The 19,707-nt window shown below is 42.0% G+C and overlaps 1 protein-coding gene across 1 annotated transcript; it reads right to left on the bottom strand.

Annotated features, from left to right (window-relative positions):
• Positions 1–213: 213 nt before the first annotated feature.
• PLEKHA3 (pleckstrin homology domain containing A3) lies at positions 214–19,572 on the bottom strand. The gene is made up of 8 exons (XM_083349334.1): positions 19,091–19,572; positions 13,745–13,861; positions 12,477–12,632; positions 11,007–11,143; positions 7,055–7,219; positions 6,158–6,201; positions 3,333–3,448; positions 214–927 (listed from the first exon to the last, which is right to left on the bottom strand). Exons 1-8 carry the CDS (start codon positions 19,128–19,130, stop codon positions 797–799), a joined length of 906 nt encoding a protein of 301 aa, XP_083205460.1. The 5' UTR covers positions 19,131–19,572; the 3' UTR covers positions 214–796.
• Between the last annotated feature and the right edge of the window lie 135 nt (positions 19,573–19,707).

The raw sequence follows: 19,707 nt of genomic DNA, 5'->3' as shown, positions 1-19,707 counted from the left end.
GTGGAACTCAGTGTTTAATTTTGGCTGAAATATTCCCTCTGATTCACTGACCTTCTACCTTGTTCAATGGAATTTCAGATATACTTTAAGAATCTAGACCAGGGGTAGGCAACCTCGGCTCTTTTATGACTCATGGACTTCAACTCCCAGAATTCCTGAGTCAGCTGACTCAGGAATTCTGGGAGTTGAAGTCCATGAGTCATAAAAGAGCCGAGGTTGCCTACCCCTGATCTAGACTGTATCTTTAAACTAAAAAAGACAGAGGCGGGCAAGTGATTACTTCTGAGATACCTTTTAGGAACCATCTCATTCTTTTAACAAACACCACCACAAATTTCTCCTGAAATAAAAAGTGCCATTACAATATGATGGATTGCCACTGATATTAGTGGGAAAGAGAGCGTACTCAGAAGAATCCATTTCTGGTAAAGCAACTCTTGAGATTAAATTCAGCAGATCAATCTAGGGCACAGGTTTTTCCTATTCTAGATCTGAAACCTGTTCCTCAAGGTTGGTCTGACTTATCACACCCAGTAAAAAGAAGAGCAGTATTTTACAAAGAGGCATCCACCTATCCATTAAAAAATACCCAAACTGAAATTTTCTTTTTAGGAAAATAACTTTTGCAAGTCAACTATATAAAGATAAAATACACTTCCAAGATAGTTTTTACATTATTCTATAAAGTGCAGAGAAAACCTTCACATGGGGAACTACTACTCCCCCACGATAAAGAGCAGGATTACAGCAGCTTTTGCATAGCATTACTCAGAGGAAGTGGGGGTCTTCTCTTTCCTCAGGAGACTGGCTCAGAAAGAGTCTCTTCGGCCACTCTGGGTTTCTGAGGCAGCAACAGCTTCGCTTCTGGAACAGCTGGGGGTGCCAAATCTCCATTGAGGGCTCCTCTAGAATTGAATGTTGCTAGTCCTGCAACATGAAAAGCACGCCTCGGTCACCTTGCCCTTCTTTGCTTACTTCACACAAGGAGACATTATCGAATCTGAATCAGAGGGCTGTGAACTAAGGAAAGATGTTCCAAATGAACATGATGATACCCAGCTATTCATCTCCACCCCGAACCAACCCAGTGATGCCCTCGATGTGATGTCCCGTTGCCTGGAAGCGGTACAGATTTGGATGGGAGAAAACAGGCTTCGACTCAACCCGGCCAAGACTGAGTGGCTGTACATACCGTCATCTCGTTTAGTCCAAGAGTTTCCATCTCTGACTATAGGAGGAGAGATGTTACCTCCCATTGATAGAGCACGCAATCTGGGCGTCCTCCTAGATTCACGACTCAGTTTTGAAGGTCACATTGGAGCCGTGGCTAGGGGGGCATTTGCACAGATTCGTCTTATATACCAATTGCGCCCCTTTTTGGACCGAGATGCCCTACTTACAGTCACCCACGCACTCGTTACCTCCCGTATTGATTACTGTAATGCTCTCTACATGGGGCTGCCCTTGAAGACCACCCGGAGGCTTCAGCTGGTGCAGAATGCAGCTGCACGGGTTGTGATGGGAGCTCCCCGATACTCCCATATTACACCCCTCCTGCGTGAGCTGCATTGGCTACCAGTTGCCCTCCGGGTGAGATTTAAGGTGCTGGTACTTACCTTTAAAGCCCTACATGGCTTAGGTCCGGGATACTTGCAGGACCATCTGCTGCCGGGAACAAATTCCCATCGTCCAGTACGCTAACACAGAGAAGGCCTCCTCAGGGTACCGTCAGCTAGGCAATGTCGGTTGGTGACCCCCAGGGGGAGGGCCTTCTCTGTGGGAGCGCCAGCCCTATGGAATCAGCTCCCCCCTGAGCTTTGGATGGCCCAAAACCTCCAATCCTTTCGCCGCGGCCTCAAAACACTCCTGTTCCACCAGGCTGACCTGGACTGACAGGCATTTTAATTAATTTATATTTAGAATTTAGAATTTATTTTTTAAATTCTCTAATTTTAATTTATTGCACAGATGTTCTCAATTTTATTTTTATCTTGATTTCTGTACTTATTATATGTTTTGTTGTTAGCCGCCCTGAGTCCTTTGGGAGATAGGGCGGGATATAAATCCCATCAATATATAAATAATAAATAAATAAATGAAGCCTTTACTCTACTCTTCCCTGGCAGGGTTTGCTTCATGTGGACAAGATAGCTAGGAAGCTCTCAGGCCCATACTTGTCCACTCAAGCAAGCATTATCTACCTGTAGAGTCTTTGATGCTCTCTCAACTTGGTTGGTGTCTTTTTACCCCCAGACATTTCATTAACCAACTGGATAACATCTTCGTTGCTGAAAGGTGGTGGGGTTTACTCTCTGTTTATATACAGTGCCTTGCCCTGTCAGTGTACCCTACTCCCAAAATGTTACCCAGTTGGGTGATGAAATTCAGTAGGGCTCCACAGTTCAGCCCTGAGCTACAAGTATTTTCTTCTATTGCTTCTACTTAGCCTAGCAACAGCCTTTGGTATGCCAGCCTTCCCACTGCCATCTATTTTATACTGTTACCAAGAAACCATCCCAAGGTCAAAGTCCTACATACTGTATATATAGTAAATCACATTTCAGAGTTAGATCCCTTCTGAAGAAAGCTAGTGCACTGGGACCTGCTCAGGTATGAGACCCCGTTAAAAGCTCAACTAGCACCCAGCCCCGTGTGTTGGGAATCCCGTGTGCAATTCAGAAAACCGACCACAGGAATGGACTAAAAAAGACAGAGAAAAAAGTCAGGACTGCACAAATGGGGAGAAGCAGTGGTTATAGTGGCAGGATCGTGTCACATGAAAGAGTAAGAAAAGGAATTTCGTTTTTTTTCCCCCTGAGTTTTTCCTAGAGAGGCCTTGGGGGGGGGCCTTTCCTCGCTTTTTAAAACTATCTCACCCCCAAATGGGAAACACGCTGCGTTGGATTTTTAGTTATTGCAGTCAGACAGAGATGAGAGGCTACAAAAGAGGCTTGAGTCCTCACACTGTCCGACTCTTCGTCCTGATCTTCCTTCTTCACACCACAAGAAATACCACTGAGTTTAATTTTAACTTAAGATACGTCTACTATGTAAGAAAATTGCCACTGCTTAACATCATTAAAGTTAGGGAAAACATTTCTCTGAATCACCACTTCAGTGTTTTCGTGCGCACTTTTTCACTACTTACAGCATTGTGCCTGTTCTCTATCTTTAACAAAGTACTGAATCCATCTTAGTTGAACAAGCATAGTGCAAGAGAGTTACTATAGCTTAGTTTGAGATTCACTGTTATTCTAGCAAAAACACAGGCTAAGATGTAAGAAAAATGAGTACAAAGTAATGACAACATCCATAAGGTAGTATGTCCTTACTGTCTGTATCTTCAAAGGGAACATCTATGGCAGGTTCTGTATCTGAGACTGTTCTTCTCCACCGGTGGGAAAGCTGATGGGAAGACACATTTGGTTCTTTTCCAAAGCGACTGCTCCTAAAATTAGAGTATTGCACAAGTTATGACATATTGAAGAGAATCCAGTTCTCTTGGATTCATTAATCTTATTTGTAAATCCCTGGTATACGTCACCAAAAAAAAAAATACTGCAAAAGATGCAAAAGTGAAGAATCACTTCATGTTATGGGCTAAACATAAATACTCTAAAGAGTTAAACCAGATGATACACAAAATTCCCAAATATCATTTTGGAATTTGGGTGGCATGGCTATTTATAGTATGGTAAAGTTAAGTTTAATATAGATCTTAAGTTAAGCATGTAAAGTTAAGTTTAATATAACTCTTCATTAAGCATGTCCTACTAAGAGTTTCTAAAAGTTATAAAGCAAGATTGACTCCCCAAATTCCTCTATGGGTGTCACCTGAGAAGCTTTTTTTAGAAGAGAAATGATAGTTACACAAACTTGGTTGACCTATTCAGATTTATTTTTTAAAGGAGGACCTAAATTAAAATCAAGAGAAGAAATGGAAACAGAAAGTTGTACTTGTAAATAGTTTGCTCATGCTCAATTGAAAAGTTTAAAATGAACAGGAAGAATTATAATTTTTACAAACAAGAAAACTAAATTTAAATTAGATTCTTATACCAGTAATGAACATGTTATTTTAAGATTTTTTTGAAAATTAATATAGATGATGAATATGTTAAAGATCACATGATGGGCAAAATAATCTTTTATCAGCAGGAGGCTTTGTGCTGCAAAGAGCTGAAACTTACATTGAATTGTAATTTGAAAGATAATTTTTATAAGATGATATATGGTTGGTACTTGGTACTAACACCACATTAAATTGTTAAAGGTGCATAAGAGAGTGTGTCAAACATATGTTGCAAATGCTCTCAAAATAAGGGTACTTTTTATCATCTTTAGTGGACATGTGAAGAAAGCTAACAATACTGGGATCCAATATGTATTTTAATCCAGAGAATTCTTAAAATAAACGTACAACTGAAATCGGAAAATTTTCTTTTAGGATTGATGGGTAAACAGACTAAAAGAAAGCATGGGACTTGGTTTTTGTACGTGATAAAGGAGCTAGAATGATCTACAAATTCATACAATGGAAGAATGGACGGTGAAACTCATGGAATTGGCTGAAATGGCAAAATGGACTACTTTGATAAAATAAAAGAGCTTGTCCAGCTTTGTTTCTACCTGGAAACTACGTCTGGACTTTTTGCTTGAAAGCGAAAGAAGCGAAACTTTGATTTTAGAAATTGTTAGAACTTATTATAGAAATGCTTTGGGTTACTGTTGTTTATATATTTGTATCTGCACCAAAGAAAGGTAGAAATCATTCTTCCATTTTTCCCTTTTTTCTCTGAAAAATTCTCCTACTTTTGCTCTTTTGCCGAGCTTCTCTTTTTTCATAATTTTCTTTTTTCCTTTTCTTTGCATTTTAACTTTTCTTGAAATTGAATAGTTTTTTTCTTAAAAATCAGAAATCAACAGCTAGCCTTTCTTATAGCATTCAAGACGAGGTGAAGGAAATGAAAAACGGACTTACGACCTAGGCCCAAAGTTATAACCGTTGCAGCAGCAAAACACCCCCCCCACAGTCCCATGATCAAAATTCAGACACTTGGCAACTGCCCACATTTACAACTGCAGGGGCATTTTAATTTCCCCCACCAGCCTAGCTTCCTCCCTCGTCTGTGACCTTTTGGCCACCCTGCACAATGTTTTCATCTGGGAATCTTCACCAACCTCAGCAAGCCTTAATTCACCGAGCTGCCTTCTCAGTTCCTCACTGCGGCCCTCTGTGTTTGGTGCCCAGCTGCTAAAGCAGAAGCACCTTGCTACCTTTGGCTCTTTCTTTTGTTTTTGTTTTTTTTGGACCCATGGCCGCTACGCTACCCAGGATGCTCCAGCTTCTTACAGGGCTCCCCAGCCCACGCTGCAGTGCCCATGAAGCCTAGCAAGCACCAGCAGGCAGCGTGGCTTTATAAAGACAGCGCTCAGGGAATCACACGTAGGAAACATCTGCTAGGGAAGCCGGCTCTGAAAAAGAAACATCCAAGGCAGTGAGACGCTCCAGCTGCAGCCCTTGGGCATAAAAGGCAAAAGGTTGGCGTAGGGAATTGGGAGAGAATTGGCAGCTAAACAAACAAACAAGCTGGCTGGCTGGCTGGCACTTGCTAGGGCCAACTGGCAGTTCTGGGTGTAGGGTGGCCAAAGGGTAGAGATAGGTGGATGGGGTGAGTTGGAGACAGTCCCTTAACTTATTGAGGCCTTTGGGGCTGGGAGGGACCAAGGCCAGAATGGCTTGGATTGCGGCAACTATTTATTCTTGGTTAACAACCGCAAAGAGAGTGCTGGGATTACCGCAGTACACCAGTCAGTCATGTGACATCTCACTTTTGAGTGCCCTGACTTACAAGGTCATAACTGTGAACAGCCACAAAATGAGGACTGCCTGTACAAGACCAAACTGTCATAGTGAATTCAATCTAGTCATGAATTAATTTCCAATTATATCATGTAAGAGAAACTCACCAGAACTACATCTTTTCAAAACTTATGTGAAGCAACAGGCTGTGAATTTCAATTGCCAGACCATGGGCTATTCCCACTGATTTGGGATCGGACAGTATTTCACAATGCGATAAGTGAATCTTAACATTTTGGTTCTAATTTGTTTGGTTCTGAAACAGTAATCATTTAATCACAACTTCATACTTACCTCTCGAGGGTACAAGTTCCAGGATGGCTAACAGAACGTTTCATCTAAAAAATAATATAAGTAGTAAATCAGGTTATTATAAATTTCAAAATACTAACTGTATCTTAGTCCATTTCTGATGAAATATTATTTTAAAAACATGTATTTAAAATGTTTTTTTTTTCAGAATTTACGGAGAAGGAATATGCATTATCTGAAAGTAAATGACATTTACAACATCAGAATTTTTTTAAAAAATGTTTTTATTGTTGTTTTTAGTATTTAGTTTCCCAAGAGCAAGGAGACCTGGAAGCACTATGTTTAAGCAAAGAAGACACCATGGCTGCTTGGAAGGTCAGAACGGATTAGGGCTGGGGACTACTCAGCCACGGAGGTCCTCAATTTCCATTAAACTCCATAGGTCAGGCGTGTCAAACTGCCGGTCAGATGCGTCACGAAGAAACCGTGCCCACCCCATTGCTGGCAATGGGGGGAAAAGTCACAAGACATCGCGCGACGTCACATGACATCGCGAGTTTGACATGCCTGCCATGGGTGATCTTGGTTTTTTGCCCATGGACAAATATTATTGGGCAGTAAAAGTATGTGGCAATATCCTCCACAACGTGCAGGATTGTTATTGTTATTGCTAAGCACATTGGTTTGTGCTTAAATTGTAAGCCGCCCTGAGTCTTCGGAGAAGGGCGGGATATAAATGGGATTAAAATAAAAAAATAAAATAAAATCAGAAATACACATTTCTAAAGGCAAGGCTTCCTATAAGGTTTGAGGCTTTCGTAACTGATGGCAGAAGCCTAGCCTGGTGAGCTGAACAAGGACAACACTGAGGAACCGTACGCTAGCTTATCCCCTGTTGCTCCCTCCCAAAGTTCCACAAAGAATTGAAGAATATCCAACCATTTGCACAGGTGAAGGAGACACAGGAGAAACTAAAGGATCAGGATGAGGCAATGGAAACATCTCTGGCTTAAATTTGGCATTTGCAATTTTCACACATTCTTCAAGTGTCGTGATAAAGGTGTCACAGGTGGCACTGAGCAAGGAAGAAGCCTCGTTCATATTCTGAAAACAAAAGGAAAGAGCAGATATTGGAAACTCTTAGAGCAAAGTGTTTTCCTAGCAAAACTTTTCACCAATTTAACTGTCATGTAACCATAAACCAGCAATTGCAATTGCTGGTTTGTAGGGACTTAACTTACTTCGATGAACACCAAATATTTTTCCAATGGCGAGGTAGGGTGCAGATGTTGACTGTGCCACCTCGGACATTTTTGTTGTGGTAAGCTTTGTTTAAGAGATGATAAAAGTTATTACTTTAAATATTTAAAAAGAGAGAAGAACAGGCAGCTTTCCTGAGGTTGGCAAACTGGAGAAGCTCCAGCCAACATATTCATTATCAATACAGGAGCACACGAACAGTGCAAGGAGCTGGAGCTAATGAGCTAAATCAGGGGTCCCCAACCTATGGGTGGGCCACGGCCTGTTGGCCACCAAGAATAGCTGGCGAGCCCCACCCCAGTTGCGGTAGCACCGCCATGCGGGCACTAGCAGCCCTATTTGCGCATGAGTGAGGGCGCATTTCCCTACTGCTCCCTTTCCTTCTGGAAAGGTTGGGGAACTCTGAGCTAAATGGCCTCTAACGTTTCCATTGCAGCAAGGATGGCATTCCACCCCCCCACCACCTTCTTTTATATAGAAGATTGTAAAAGCAATTACTCAGGATAGTCTTATCACAGCAACTAATCAACTTTACAGGGGAAAAAATCAAAGAATTGTTAATCTCCATCTCCTGAACACAAAGATCTCTCAGTTTGTTAAATACAAATGTAATGGTTTTCATGCTTTGGAAACTGATTTTGACTGTAGCAGACAACTGTGCAAAAAGGGGCTAGAAGAGCTGCTGGTTTTTACACTTACACAAATGACACATAACAATTTATTATTTGTGATTTTTATAAAGCGTGCAGACTGATTCTAAAATTACTATCTTTCAATGATAAGTTCTAAATTGGGTCTGGGGTCTGTACTTTTTACTTCCTTTCACTTTACAATCAACAAAAAGTGAATTTATATTGTGGGGTTGCCGAGATTCTGATGATATTGGATTTCTAACTGATGTCATAGCTTTATTTCAAAACAGACAGAAGCAAATAGCTCAGTGGTGGGGAACCTATGGCACGGGTGCCAGAGGAGGCACTCAGAGCCCTCACTATGGGCACCTGCGCCATGCCCGAGGTGGCAACTGTCCCTCTTCAAACAGCCACCTGCTAATTCGCCAAGATCTCACGTGGCTGAATGCATCCTGGCACAACTGGTTTTCCTCCCCCCCCATCCTGTCCCTCCTGGCCTCACATGCTCTCCTTTTCCCGGGCACGACCCACTGCAACACCTCCTCAGCTGTTGGCCGACCATCCATCTCAGACGCGGCTTTTCTGAACTGTTGGCGATGGGCTGCGGAGCCCCAGAGTGCACCTGTTGAGGGGCCGGCAGGCTGTGGCTACCGACGGACACCGTCGGCCCTCATGCGCTCGCTGGCCTCTGTGTGCGGGGGCCGATGGTGTCAGGCAGCAGCTGCCCCAGCCCTTGCCTTGCCCCATGGCAATGGCACCCCTACCCTGCCTCGCCCCACCCCACAGGATGAGTCTCCTGCCTACCGCCCCACCTGCTCCCCCAACCCTGCCCACCCCGCCAGATGTCCCTCCCCATGAGCAACATTGAGGTGACCACACCCAACTTGGCCACACCCACCCAATCTTCCATGACCACCACCACCACCCAGTGGGCCATGCCCACCTGGCACCCAGCGATAAATAAGTGGGTTTTCGGTTGCAGTTTGGGCACTTGGTCTCTAAAAGGTTCGCCACCACTAAAATAGTTATTATTTCTTTAGATGCTGAGAAAAGTTTTATGGGAGGTGGGAGGAGTTTGTTGATCTGAAGCAAATATATTCCACAAAAGTCTGGACATTCATACCTTAATGGTTAAGTATGGTATGATTAAATAGGTACATTTACTGAGCAACTAGATTGTATTCCAATAGTGAATTTTCTTCTTTTAATCTACAACACAAGATCTCAACAGAAATTACATGAATTACATATACTTTTTAAATATTTAGCTCTTCAACATCCTGATTTTGTCAATAAAAATTCTGAAAATATTGCTGATAATGTGGTAATTGAGATAAAATAGAAAACAGCCATTGCCTTCAAAAGTTGCTTTATATTTCATAGATAAGATTAGGGGTAGGTGCATCTAGTTTATTTTAATAGAAGAGTTAAATTTTTGTCTAGTTAATCTATAAATTGGGTAGATAAGACTACATTACTCAGTAATAATTTTGATATATTAACCCATATGCTTTGCAATTGTTTGCAGATTTTTATTACCTTGGTTTAATGACTTCTAAAACTGTTTCTGACACTGGTTAATATAAATTAGGTCACTAATGAAACAAGATACAAATAGATGGTCAAGAATTCCTTTATTTATCTGGGTGAAATAAATGCAATTTTCAACAAGGTTAACTTGTAAAGAGGCTTTTCCTATTTTTATTCCACCACACTATTTTAAGTGTTTTATAAATTATTATAATTTACGGTATAAGGTATGTTGTATGTGTTCACTGCTTTAGGTTGTTTGTAAAAATAATAAAGGTGGGATACAAATAAAATACATAAATAAATAAAACAATTTTACTTCATAATGTCATCCTACTAGTCTCACTGCATATGTTATATTATAATAGGGCTGCTGAATGAACCAATGTATCTCTGATGAAACAGTCGGGGTATTTTTTTGCAGAACTTAAAACAAAATTTGATTATATCACAACATTTCTTTATAGTTTATGAAGTTATTAGCTGGACTCAGATCTCAAAGGCACTTGTTCCCTGAAATGCTCCATCTGTTCAATAACTTGGAAAAAATATTAGATGTGCGGCTCCTAACTTAACAACTTATCTTTATAATGTGTGGAAGGAAGTAGATGAAAACAATATGCACACATATATAAACACAACACACACACACATTTATTCCTGTTTCCCGACAACCCCACTAGGCGATCCACTTGCTTTACAAAACTACTAAAGAAAACACAGCAAATGAGAATAAAATGGTAATTCTTTCTATTCCAAGGACAGGGAAAAAAAATGGGAGATGGGAAAAAGAGAGAGGGAATAGAATGTGATAAAATCTGGAATCCTAAACAGGAAAATACAGTGACAGTTTTGTTACATGTTTCAAGTGTCTTCATTTTTGTAGCCAAACTTTCTTGTATGGGATATTTTGCTGATACATTAAAACCTTGATTCTCTGGGTTTTATTACTGAAGTTGAAGTTGATTCAATCAATAATTTTAGATGCAATCTAAAAAAAATATTAAGACTTTGGCCACAAACAGTCCATTGTTTCTAAAGCAATTGAACTGCTTAGGTAATTTGTATCAATTTTTGTAATTTGACACGCAAAATATCAATCTAGATCAAATGATCGGTACTGACACAAATTATACTGTGCAAAATGATGTAAGTTGACAAAAATAAACAATTTGGATGTAGTGGACATTCGGATTTAACAGACTAAAAACAGAGACAATGCATATTTCCAAAAAACCAGTTAAATTAAGGTTTTACTACATTTGAAGGGAACAATAAACATTTAAAAATATAATCTAAAAGTATTTTGTATATCTGTGAGATTCAATTATTACTGGTAGTATGGCACTGATGGGCTACTAAGATACTCTCTGATAAAGCTATGGATCTAACGTGATACTGTTACACATCCTTATAATCCAAAAATTTAAATAGGTGAATAAAAGCTCCTTCAAACAATTATATATTACCTCAATGCTAGGTAAGGAATGATTCTCATCATGATGAACATATTCTTGTATCGTATGGACCTGCTGCATCAAGAGGTCACAATAGAGACGCAGTTCAGACATTTTGGTTTTTAGAGATTCGTTGGTTTCACTTATTTCTGGAAGAATATCAGAAAATGGAAACTTCACTGATCATGGTTATAAGTACCGTCCTCAAAAATAAAAATCAATATTCACATTTAATCTCTTTAAAACTGCCTGCAAACTTGTTAAACTTCTGATCTTTTTGCCAATTTCCAATTTTACCTCTATTTTGTAGTTCTTCATAAATCCATTTTTTCCAATGGGTTTACGAAGTGTGTAGAGCACGCTACCTGTTTTGATGCACCCTGCAAAAGCGACTGATGGCAGGGTTGGCTCCTTTGAAAACAGAGATGCTATGTTACACAGGGAACAGTATTAGTGTATATGGGTCAATTTTGCCTTCCTTTATTTATAGTATTCATGTCCAACGGCAGAATCACTCTGAAATCTGCAGTCTTCCTAAGTATCTGGCTTCTCTGAATGGGACGATTCCAAGAACTATTATTCTACGTTTTCTTCACCTGACTGACACACTCTAATCTATCATACAGAACTGGTAGTCCTTGATTTACAACAATTTAGTGACCGTTCAAAGTTACAACAGCACCGAAAAAGTGACTTATGACCATTTTTCACTCTTACAACCATGGTCACATGATCAAAATTCAGGCACTTGGCAACTCACTCATAAGGTCGCAGTGTTCCAGGTCCCCTTTTGCGACCTTCTGACAGGCAGTCATTGGGGAAGCCCGATTCATTTAACAATTGTGTTACTAACTTAACAACAGTGATTCACTGAACAACTGTGACCAGAAAGGTCATTGACTGGGGCAAAACTCACTTAACAAATGTCTTGCTTTGCAACAGAAATTTGGGCTCAATTGTGGCCATAAGTCGAGGACTATCTGTACATTCATTGTTGGTCAGGACAGTAGAATTATGTGCGCCCTGAACTAGGATCAACAAAAGCAGTGGGTTTTACTTTGAAGTAAAAATATCTCAACAAAAACAAAAGGAACAGATCTGAATATACGTAACTGAGAAAAAAAATTAGCAACTTCAATGACACTCAGCTAATTTCCAACACTGACATTCCCAAAATGTTTATGATGGGATGGAGAGGAAGCACCCTCTATACCACTTGTCTCAAATGGTTATAGGGTTTCCTTCCAAGGTCCCTTCCAACTCGGTTATTCGGTTAAGCAAAGCCACATGGCTACAAAAGCTCCCCTACAGGTCAACACATGGGAAGTGAATCATGATGCTTTCTAATCATGAAAGAAATAAAATTACATGTTTGCAATAGTAGCGAATATTACATGTACTTTTGATGGTTTTGAAGAAGCTACTTGGGTTTCAAGAAGGTAACTTTTAACAATTCCATAATATTTTAGAAAACGTATGCACCTTTTTCTTTTTTACTTCTGGAATCTGTCAGGCAAGCTTTGGAGCTCCCAAGGGCTACTAGCCACCTTTGTCGCTCAGCGGCGTTAACAGCTTTCATGTAAAAGTGCTGTTCTCCTGGAATTATTAGCTCCATTCTGGTGCTATCTATAGGATGAACTTAGGAAAGAGGCAAAAACATAAAATAAGCTTATACATTTTGTAAAATCACTTAAGAGTAAGAAAATTGTTAGCTAAATAAAATTTATTTATTCATATATCAAATTTAACTGCCCATCTCCCAAATGTAAAGGCTCTAGAGCAGGGGTGTCAAACTCAATTTCATTGAGGGCCGCGTCAGCATTGCGGTTGCCCTCAAGGGGCCGGGTGGGTATGGCCGGGGTGGGCGTGGCCTACTGGGTGGGCGTGGCTAGAGTGCGTATAGCCTACTGGGTGGGCGTGGCCAGCTCTACATCGTTCACATCAAGCGTGCCTATGGGGGCCTGGGCAGGAGTGGGACAGATCTGAGGGTCTTTGGCAGAAGGAGGGTCTCTGGGCCAGGGCCAAGGCAACGGGGGCCGTTCCCTCACTGTTTCCAGGATGGCTTCACGGGCCACATGAAACCACTCTGCGGGCCGGATCTGGCTCCCAGGCCTTGTGTTTGACATGTCTGCTCTAGAGGCTAGACAGTGTACAATTTAATCAATATAATAAAAGATTCAAAAAATAATAATTTAGGATTTTTTTAAATATAAAATGTATTACTTTACGTAAGGGATTGACAAAGCAGTGCTAACAGGTACAGATGCACTTGCAATAACCCCTCCCCACTTCGCATGGCATTGTAGAAGAATAACAGAACGGTATACTTGTGTAATTAGTGTTGTTCTCTCTGTGCTTCTGTGATATTAACATATATTTCATTCTTCAGATTCAAGAGTTTGTATTCAAAGGTAGACGACGATATTCTCTGTGCTTTATTAAAAATTGCCGCCAAAGGCAGGTACACCCAGTGGAATCAGGAACAGAAGCAGACATGCTTTTAAACTTAAGGAAAAAGTTGTCTCAAGGACATGTTCAGTCTTGGAAACTATGTTTAGTTCCAGAATTGAGCTCATGTCCATTTCTTAGGATCCTTCTTCTCCCCCACAAAAGTTGCTATGGCTCCATATTGTGTGTTCCTACAAGTAAACAGTTTAGAACCAGAAAAGCCTAACTGTACACCCCCATGCCTTAGCTCTAATAACTGCAGAGGCCAAAATAAAAGGCAAATTCCACAGTGCTAAACTTACCTTTGATTTCACAAACGGCCATTTTTATGCTTCCTTTGCTGCCTTTACAAACATCATCCTGCGAATCGTAATAGGACAATATCCCGTTATCCAGAACAAACCAGCGAGGCTTCCAACCTAAGAAAAGTGCAGAAAACAATGTTCACCTGTTTTGCTACAAATGTAATTTTTACATACACTGCAACACCATCCTTCACATAGAACTTACAGCCGAAAGCAAGATTCAGGTTTATTCACATTACGTTTGGGAATAAATGCTGCCGTTTTAATAACATACATAGACTAACCTGCGTTTTGAAAATTGATATTTATTAGATAGAAAGACCTAAATAGCTCTTCTAAAGAACTTTAAATTGCCGATAAATTTCACTTCTGCAATTCACTCTGCTGGCATAGATGGACACATTAAGTTTATGCATCTGAGGTTTTAAAAGATTTATACAGCTGTCATATTATATAAAGTAGCTCTACGTGGCTAAGAACAAATAGACAAATTATAGGTTTCTTTTTCTAAACAACAGATAGACGGATAATAAGATACAAAAAGAATGAAAAATCTTTTAATACCATCAAGCACTATAACAATCCCAACATTAAACCACCAATACAGGCTCTTAGCAGCCTTTGGGAAGCTAACGAGATTTGGCACCCTGCACACTTCAGAGGAGGGGCAAATGCACAAGTTAGGCACATCTACAAATAAGGTTTGCTTTCTAGAACCCACCAGATTTTTTGGGAGGGGGGAACCTACAGCGAACTTCACCTATTACAATCTAGTGAGGTGGATGGAAGTCCTCCAAGAGAGGAAGGTAACGGATAGCCAGAATCTTCAAAGAAGCCCATTCAGCCCAGCAATAGCGGTATAACATGGTTCACCTGTGGGGTGTCCAGAATTACACACCCTGCCAAATTCTGGATTAGATAGAATTTCCAGTTGCAGGTGGCTTTACAGAGCAGCTCTGCGCAGGGTGCGTTGCAATAGTCCAAAATGGGAAGTGACCTGGGCATGACTGACTGTGAGCAGAAACTCCAAACCCTACAATGATGCAGCTGACACACAAGCTGAATCTTTGCAAAAGGCCCCCCCCCCCAGGACGCGACTGCCATCTGCTCTTTGAGCAGGATTCATTAGTGCAGGAAGTCCTCCAAATTGTGCAGCAGCCTTGTCAAAAATGCAATACGGCAACTCTTCAGAGATCCAAGGGTCCCAAACCCCAGAGACCCTGTCTGGCTAGAGTCATGTAGCCAGTTTCTTTTCCTCCAGATCCACATCCTCCAGGCACTCCGTACATTGCAGAAATCCAATGCACAGAGCAGAACAAGAAAGGGACAACAGTATCAACCAAAAGCAGTGCCACAGTTGTCAAGCCAAAGCCCTGATTAAGCCATTTATGGCTCTCACTGCACCAATCAGCAAAGCTGTTTGATTCAGGATGCAAATAAGGCTTTGCTAAACCCAAAAGAGCATGGTAACCTTTGCCCTCAGCTGACCCCATACAAGAAAAAAAATATTGGTTTTTTTTTCAAATCTAACTTTAACGACTTCATGGAGTAAATTATGTAGTTTTCTTAGTAAAATTATGGAAGCAGCATGACCTCTTCCAGAATATATGTGGGCATGTCTTTTAATTCCAGAGTCTAGTTATAGCCTTTTATAGATTACAGGTAGCCCTTGACTTAGGACCACAACTGAGCCCAAAATCTATGATACTAAGTGAGACATTTCTTAAATGAGTTATGCCCCATTTTACAACCTTTCTTGCCACAGTTGTTAAGTGAATCACTGCATTGTTAAGTAACACAGTTAAGTGAATTTGGTTTCCCCATTGACTTTGCTTGTCAGAAGGTTGCAAAAGGGGATCACATGACCCCTGGGACACTGCAACCGTCATAAATGTGAGTCAGTTGTCAAGCATCCAAATGTAAACCCTGTGACCCTGGGGATGCTGCATTGGTCATAAGTGTGAAAAATGGTCAGAAGTCACTTTTCTCAGTACCTATGTAACTTTGAACGGTCAATAAGCAAACTGTTGTAAGTCAAAGACTATCTGAATTGACAAGATGCAGAGTGAAATATTTCTTTCTAATAAGTAAGCAACAAGGAAAGTCTGATGATTCAAATCTGATGTTTTTCCCGCTTAGTTTAAATTATAAGTCTCCCAAAATTGTGGGGAATCAGGTGGCCTATAAATTGTATAAATAAATTCTAAATATCAACCACAATCAATAGACGCCTAACCAAAGGTCCCAAATTCCAAACTATTTCAAGCAAACTACGATGTCGGATAAGCAATATTATATTTACAGTTGCAAGAAAAAGTATGTGAACCCTTTGGGATTACGTGGAGTTTTGCATGAATTGGCCATAAAATGCGCTCTAAACGTCATGTAAGTCACAACAATAGAAAAACACAGTCTGTTTAAAATAATACTACACAAACATTAGCTGTTATCATGTTTTAATTGAACATAAGATGGAAACATTCACAGTGCAGGGTGGAAAAAGTATGTGAACCCCTAGCCTAATGACTTCTCCAAGAGCTAATTGGAGCCAGGAGTGAGCCAACCTTGACTCCAATCAGTGTGATATTGGATGTGTTGCTGACAGCTGTCCTGCCCTTTAAAAACACACACCTGTTTTGGGTTTACTGGTCTCAAGAAGCACTGTGTGATGTGAACCATGCCTGGCAGAAAAGAGCTCTCAGAAGAGCTCTCAGAAGACCTAAGATCAAGAATTGTTGACTTGCATGAAGCTGGAAAGGGTTACAAAAGTATCTCCAAAAGCCTTGATGTTCATGTGTCCATGGTAAGACAGTCTACAAATGGAGAAAGTTTAGCACTGTTGCTACTCTCCCTAGGCGTGGTCGTCCTGTAAAAATGACTGCAAGAGCACAGCGCATAATGCTTAATGAGGTAAAGAAGAATCCTAGAGTGTCAGCTAAAGACCTACAGAAATCTCTGGCACATGCTAACATTTTTGTTGACACATCTACAATAAGGAAAACATTAAACAAGAATGGAGTACATGGGAGGACACCACGGAGGAAGCCATTGCTGTCCAAAAAAATATTGCAGCACATTTGAAGTTTGCAAAAGAGCACCTGGATGTTCCACAGCACTACTGGCAAAATATACTGTGGACAGATGAAACCAAAATTGAGTTGTTTGGAAAAAACACACAACACTATGTGTGGAGAAAAAAAGGCACAGCGCACCAACATCAAAACCTCATCCCCACTGTAAAACATGGCGGAGGGAGCATCATGGCTTAGGGCTGCTTTGCTGCCTCAGGGCCTGGATGGATTGTTGTCATTGATGGGAAAATGAATTCCAGAGTTTATCAGGACATTTTGCAGGAAAATGTACGACCATCTGTCCGCCAACTGAAGCTCCGCAGAGGATGGGTGATGCAACAGGACAATGACCCAAAGCATACAAGTAATTCAACAAAACAGTGGCTTCAACAGAACAGAATACACGTTCTGGAGTGGCCCAGAGTCCTGACCTCAACCCGATTGAAATGCTGTGGCATGACCTTAAGAGAGCAATTCACACCAGACATCCCAAGAATATTGCTACACTGAAACAGTTTTGTGAAGAGGAGTGGTCCAAAATTACTCCAGATCGTTGTGCAGGTCTGATCTGCAACTACAGGAAACGTTTGGTTGAGGTTATTGCTGCCAAAGGAGGGTCAACCAGTTATTAAGTCCAAAGGTTCACATACTTTTTCCACCCTGCACTGTGAATGTTTCCATCTTATGTTCAATTAAAACATGACAACAACTAATGTTTGTGTAGTATTATTTTAAGCAGACTGTGTTTTTCTATTGTTGTGACTTACATGACGTTTAGAGCGCATTCTATGGCCAATTCATGCAAAACTCCACGTAATCCCAAAGGGTTCACATACTTTTTCTTGCAACTGTATAATATAAGCCTTCTGAGGATAATTCAGGTTGAGATGAAGCATACACAAGATGTACCCTTAAAATAAAGGAAGTATCAAGATGACTCATGTTAAAACATGCAAAATTTCCTGAAGTGGTTCCTTCTCATTGATACACCTAATAATAATGAGATCAATTGCAGGACAACTTTAAATACCCTTTTGATTATTTTTCCATCCAGAAAAACGTAATCGCTATTATTTAGGGAGCCAGTAAAACAAGGAGAGAGTGAAATGAAGTAGATTTTCTTCTGAAATAAAAAGTCAGGGTAGAAAGCTTAAAAGGTATCTACTACAAGTAGTCCTCGATTTACGACCACAACTGAGCCCAAACATTCTGTTGCTAAGTGAAACTTTTGTTAAATGAGTTTTATCCCGTTTTACAGCCTTTCTTGCCAGTTGTTAAGTGAATCACTGGGGTTAAGTTAGTAACACGATTTTAACTGAATCTGGCTTCCCCATTGACTTTGCTTGTCAGAAGGTCGCAAAAGGGGAGCTCATGACTCTGGGTGCACTGCAACTGACATAAATGTGAGTCATTTATGTCTGAATTTTGATCACGTCGCCCCAGAGATGCTGCAATGATCGAAAAGTGTGCAAAACGGTCACGAGTCCCTATTTTTCAGTGCCACTGTAACTTCGGTCACTAAAATGAACTGTTGTAAGTCGAGGACTACCTGTACTCAAAAGCCACTAAGCTGCTGAAATGCTGAAGCCTGCTTTAAGGCCAGGGCCAGTGACTTTACACTCTGGACAGCCCAGGAATGGACTTCTCCCATCATTCCTAACCATTGGCTGGGACTGATGAGAGTTGGGAGTCTAGCATCTAAAGAGCTACAGGTGCCATATCAGGCCTGGGCCTTTCATCTCCCTATAGCCCAGGGGTAGGCAACCTCGGCTCTTTTATGACTCGTGGACTTCAACTCCCAGAATTCCTGAGCCAGCGTGGCTCAGCCTGGAAACCTCTCCCTTTCGCCTCAGCGTGGCTGGCTCAGGAATTCTGGGAGTTGAAGTCCACGAGTCATAAAAGAGCCAAGGTTGCCCACCCCTGCCTTATACTCTTGCCAGCCAGCCAGCCAGCCAGCCAGCCAGCCAGCCGCCCTGCCTCTTCCAACAAGACTTTTGAACCGGGCAAGGCCTTGCCTCTTTCCCTCTTCGAGGCGGCGGCTGCTGCTTCTGTCCTTCCCCTTCCCCCACCCCGCTGCTTCGCTCGTTATCGGGAGAAGAGAAGGCCGCGCCTTTATTCCTCCTCGGCGTCTTCAAAGCAGAACCACCAACCGAGGCCAACGGCCAAGGCAGCCCAGCCCCCCACGCGGGACTGACAGGAGCCCGCCTTGCCGTCCGCCTGCCCGCCTGCCTTCCTTCCCGCGCCCGAAGGTCCGAGCGCGGAATAAGCTTACCTGTGAGGTAATTCGTCCACTTGTACAGGACGCCTTCCATCGTTCAGAGCCGCGCCTGGCGCACCATCCTGCTCGCCCGCCTCTCCTCCTTCAAGAGCAGCACCAGCGGCGGCAAGGCCGGCCCTCCTCGAGCCCCGCAGCCTTCCAAGGCGCCGGCGGCGGTGACAGCAGAGCGGCGGCAGCAGCAGTCGGAGAAGGCGGAATCCGCGATGGGCATCGAGGGGCTGAGAGGCTTAGCTCGAAGGGCAGCCCCCGCCGCCGCCGCCGCCGCCTTTGGGTCCGGCTGCAGTGGGAGACGCGGCTGTCCAGGCGTGTTTGGAGTCACTCATTGCCCGTCTCTGAGGAAACAAAGCAATGAACGACGTCTCTTCCCCTCGCTCGCTCCCTCGCTCGCCTGCCTTCGCCTTCCCCTTTCCCTCCCCCTTTCCCGGGCCTGTGCGTGCGGGGCCATCGACCCCGACGTCCCATTTACTTCCTAGATCAGGGGGGTCTTCAAACTTGGCCCTTTTAATGACTTGTGGACTTCAACTCCCAGAATTCCTCAGCTAGCATGCCTGGCTGAGGAATTCTGGGAGCTGAAGTCCACAAATCATAAAAGGGCTAGGTTTGAAGACCCT

The sequence above is a fragment of the Vipera ursinii genome (assembly GCF_947247035.1).
Source record: "Vipera ursinii genome assembly, chromosome: 1".
Taxonomy (NCBI): domain Eukaryota; kingdom Metazoa; phylum Chordata; class Lepidosauria; order Squamata; family Viperidae; genus Vipera; species Vipera ursinii.
This window is presented reverse-complemented; position numbering and strand designations above follow the sequence as displayed.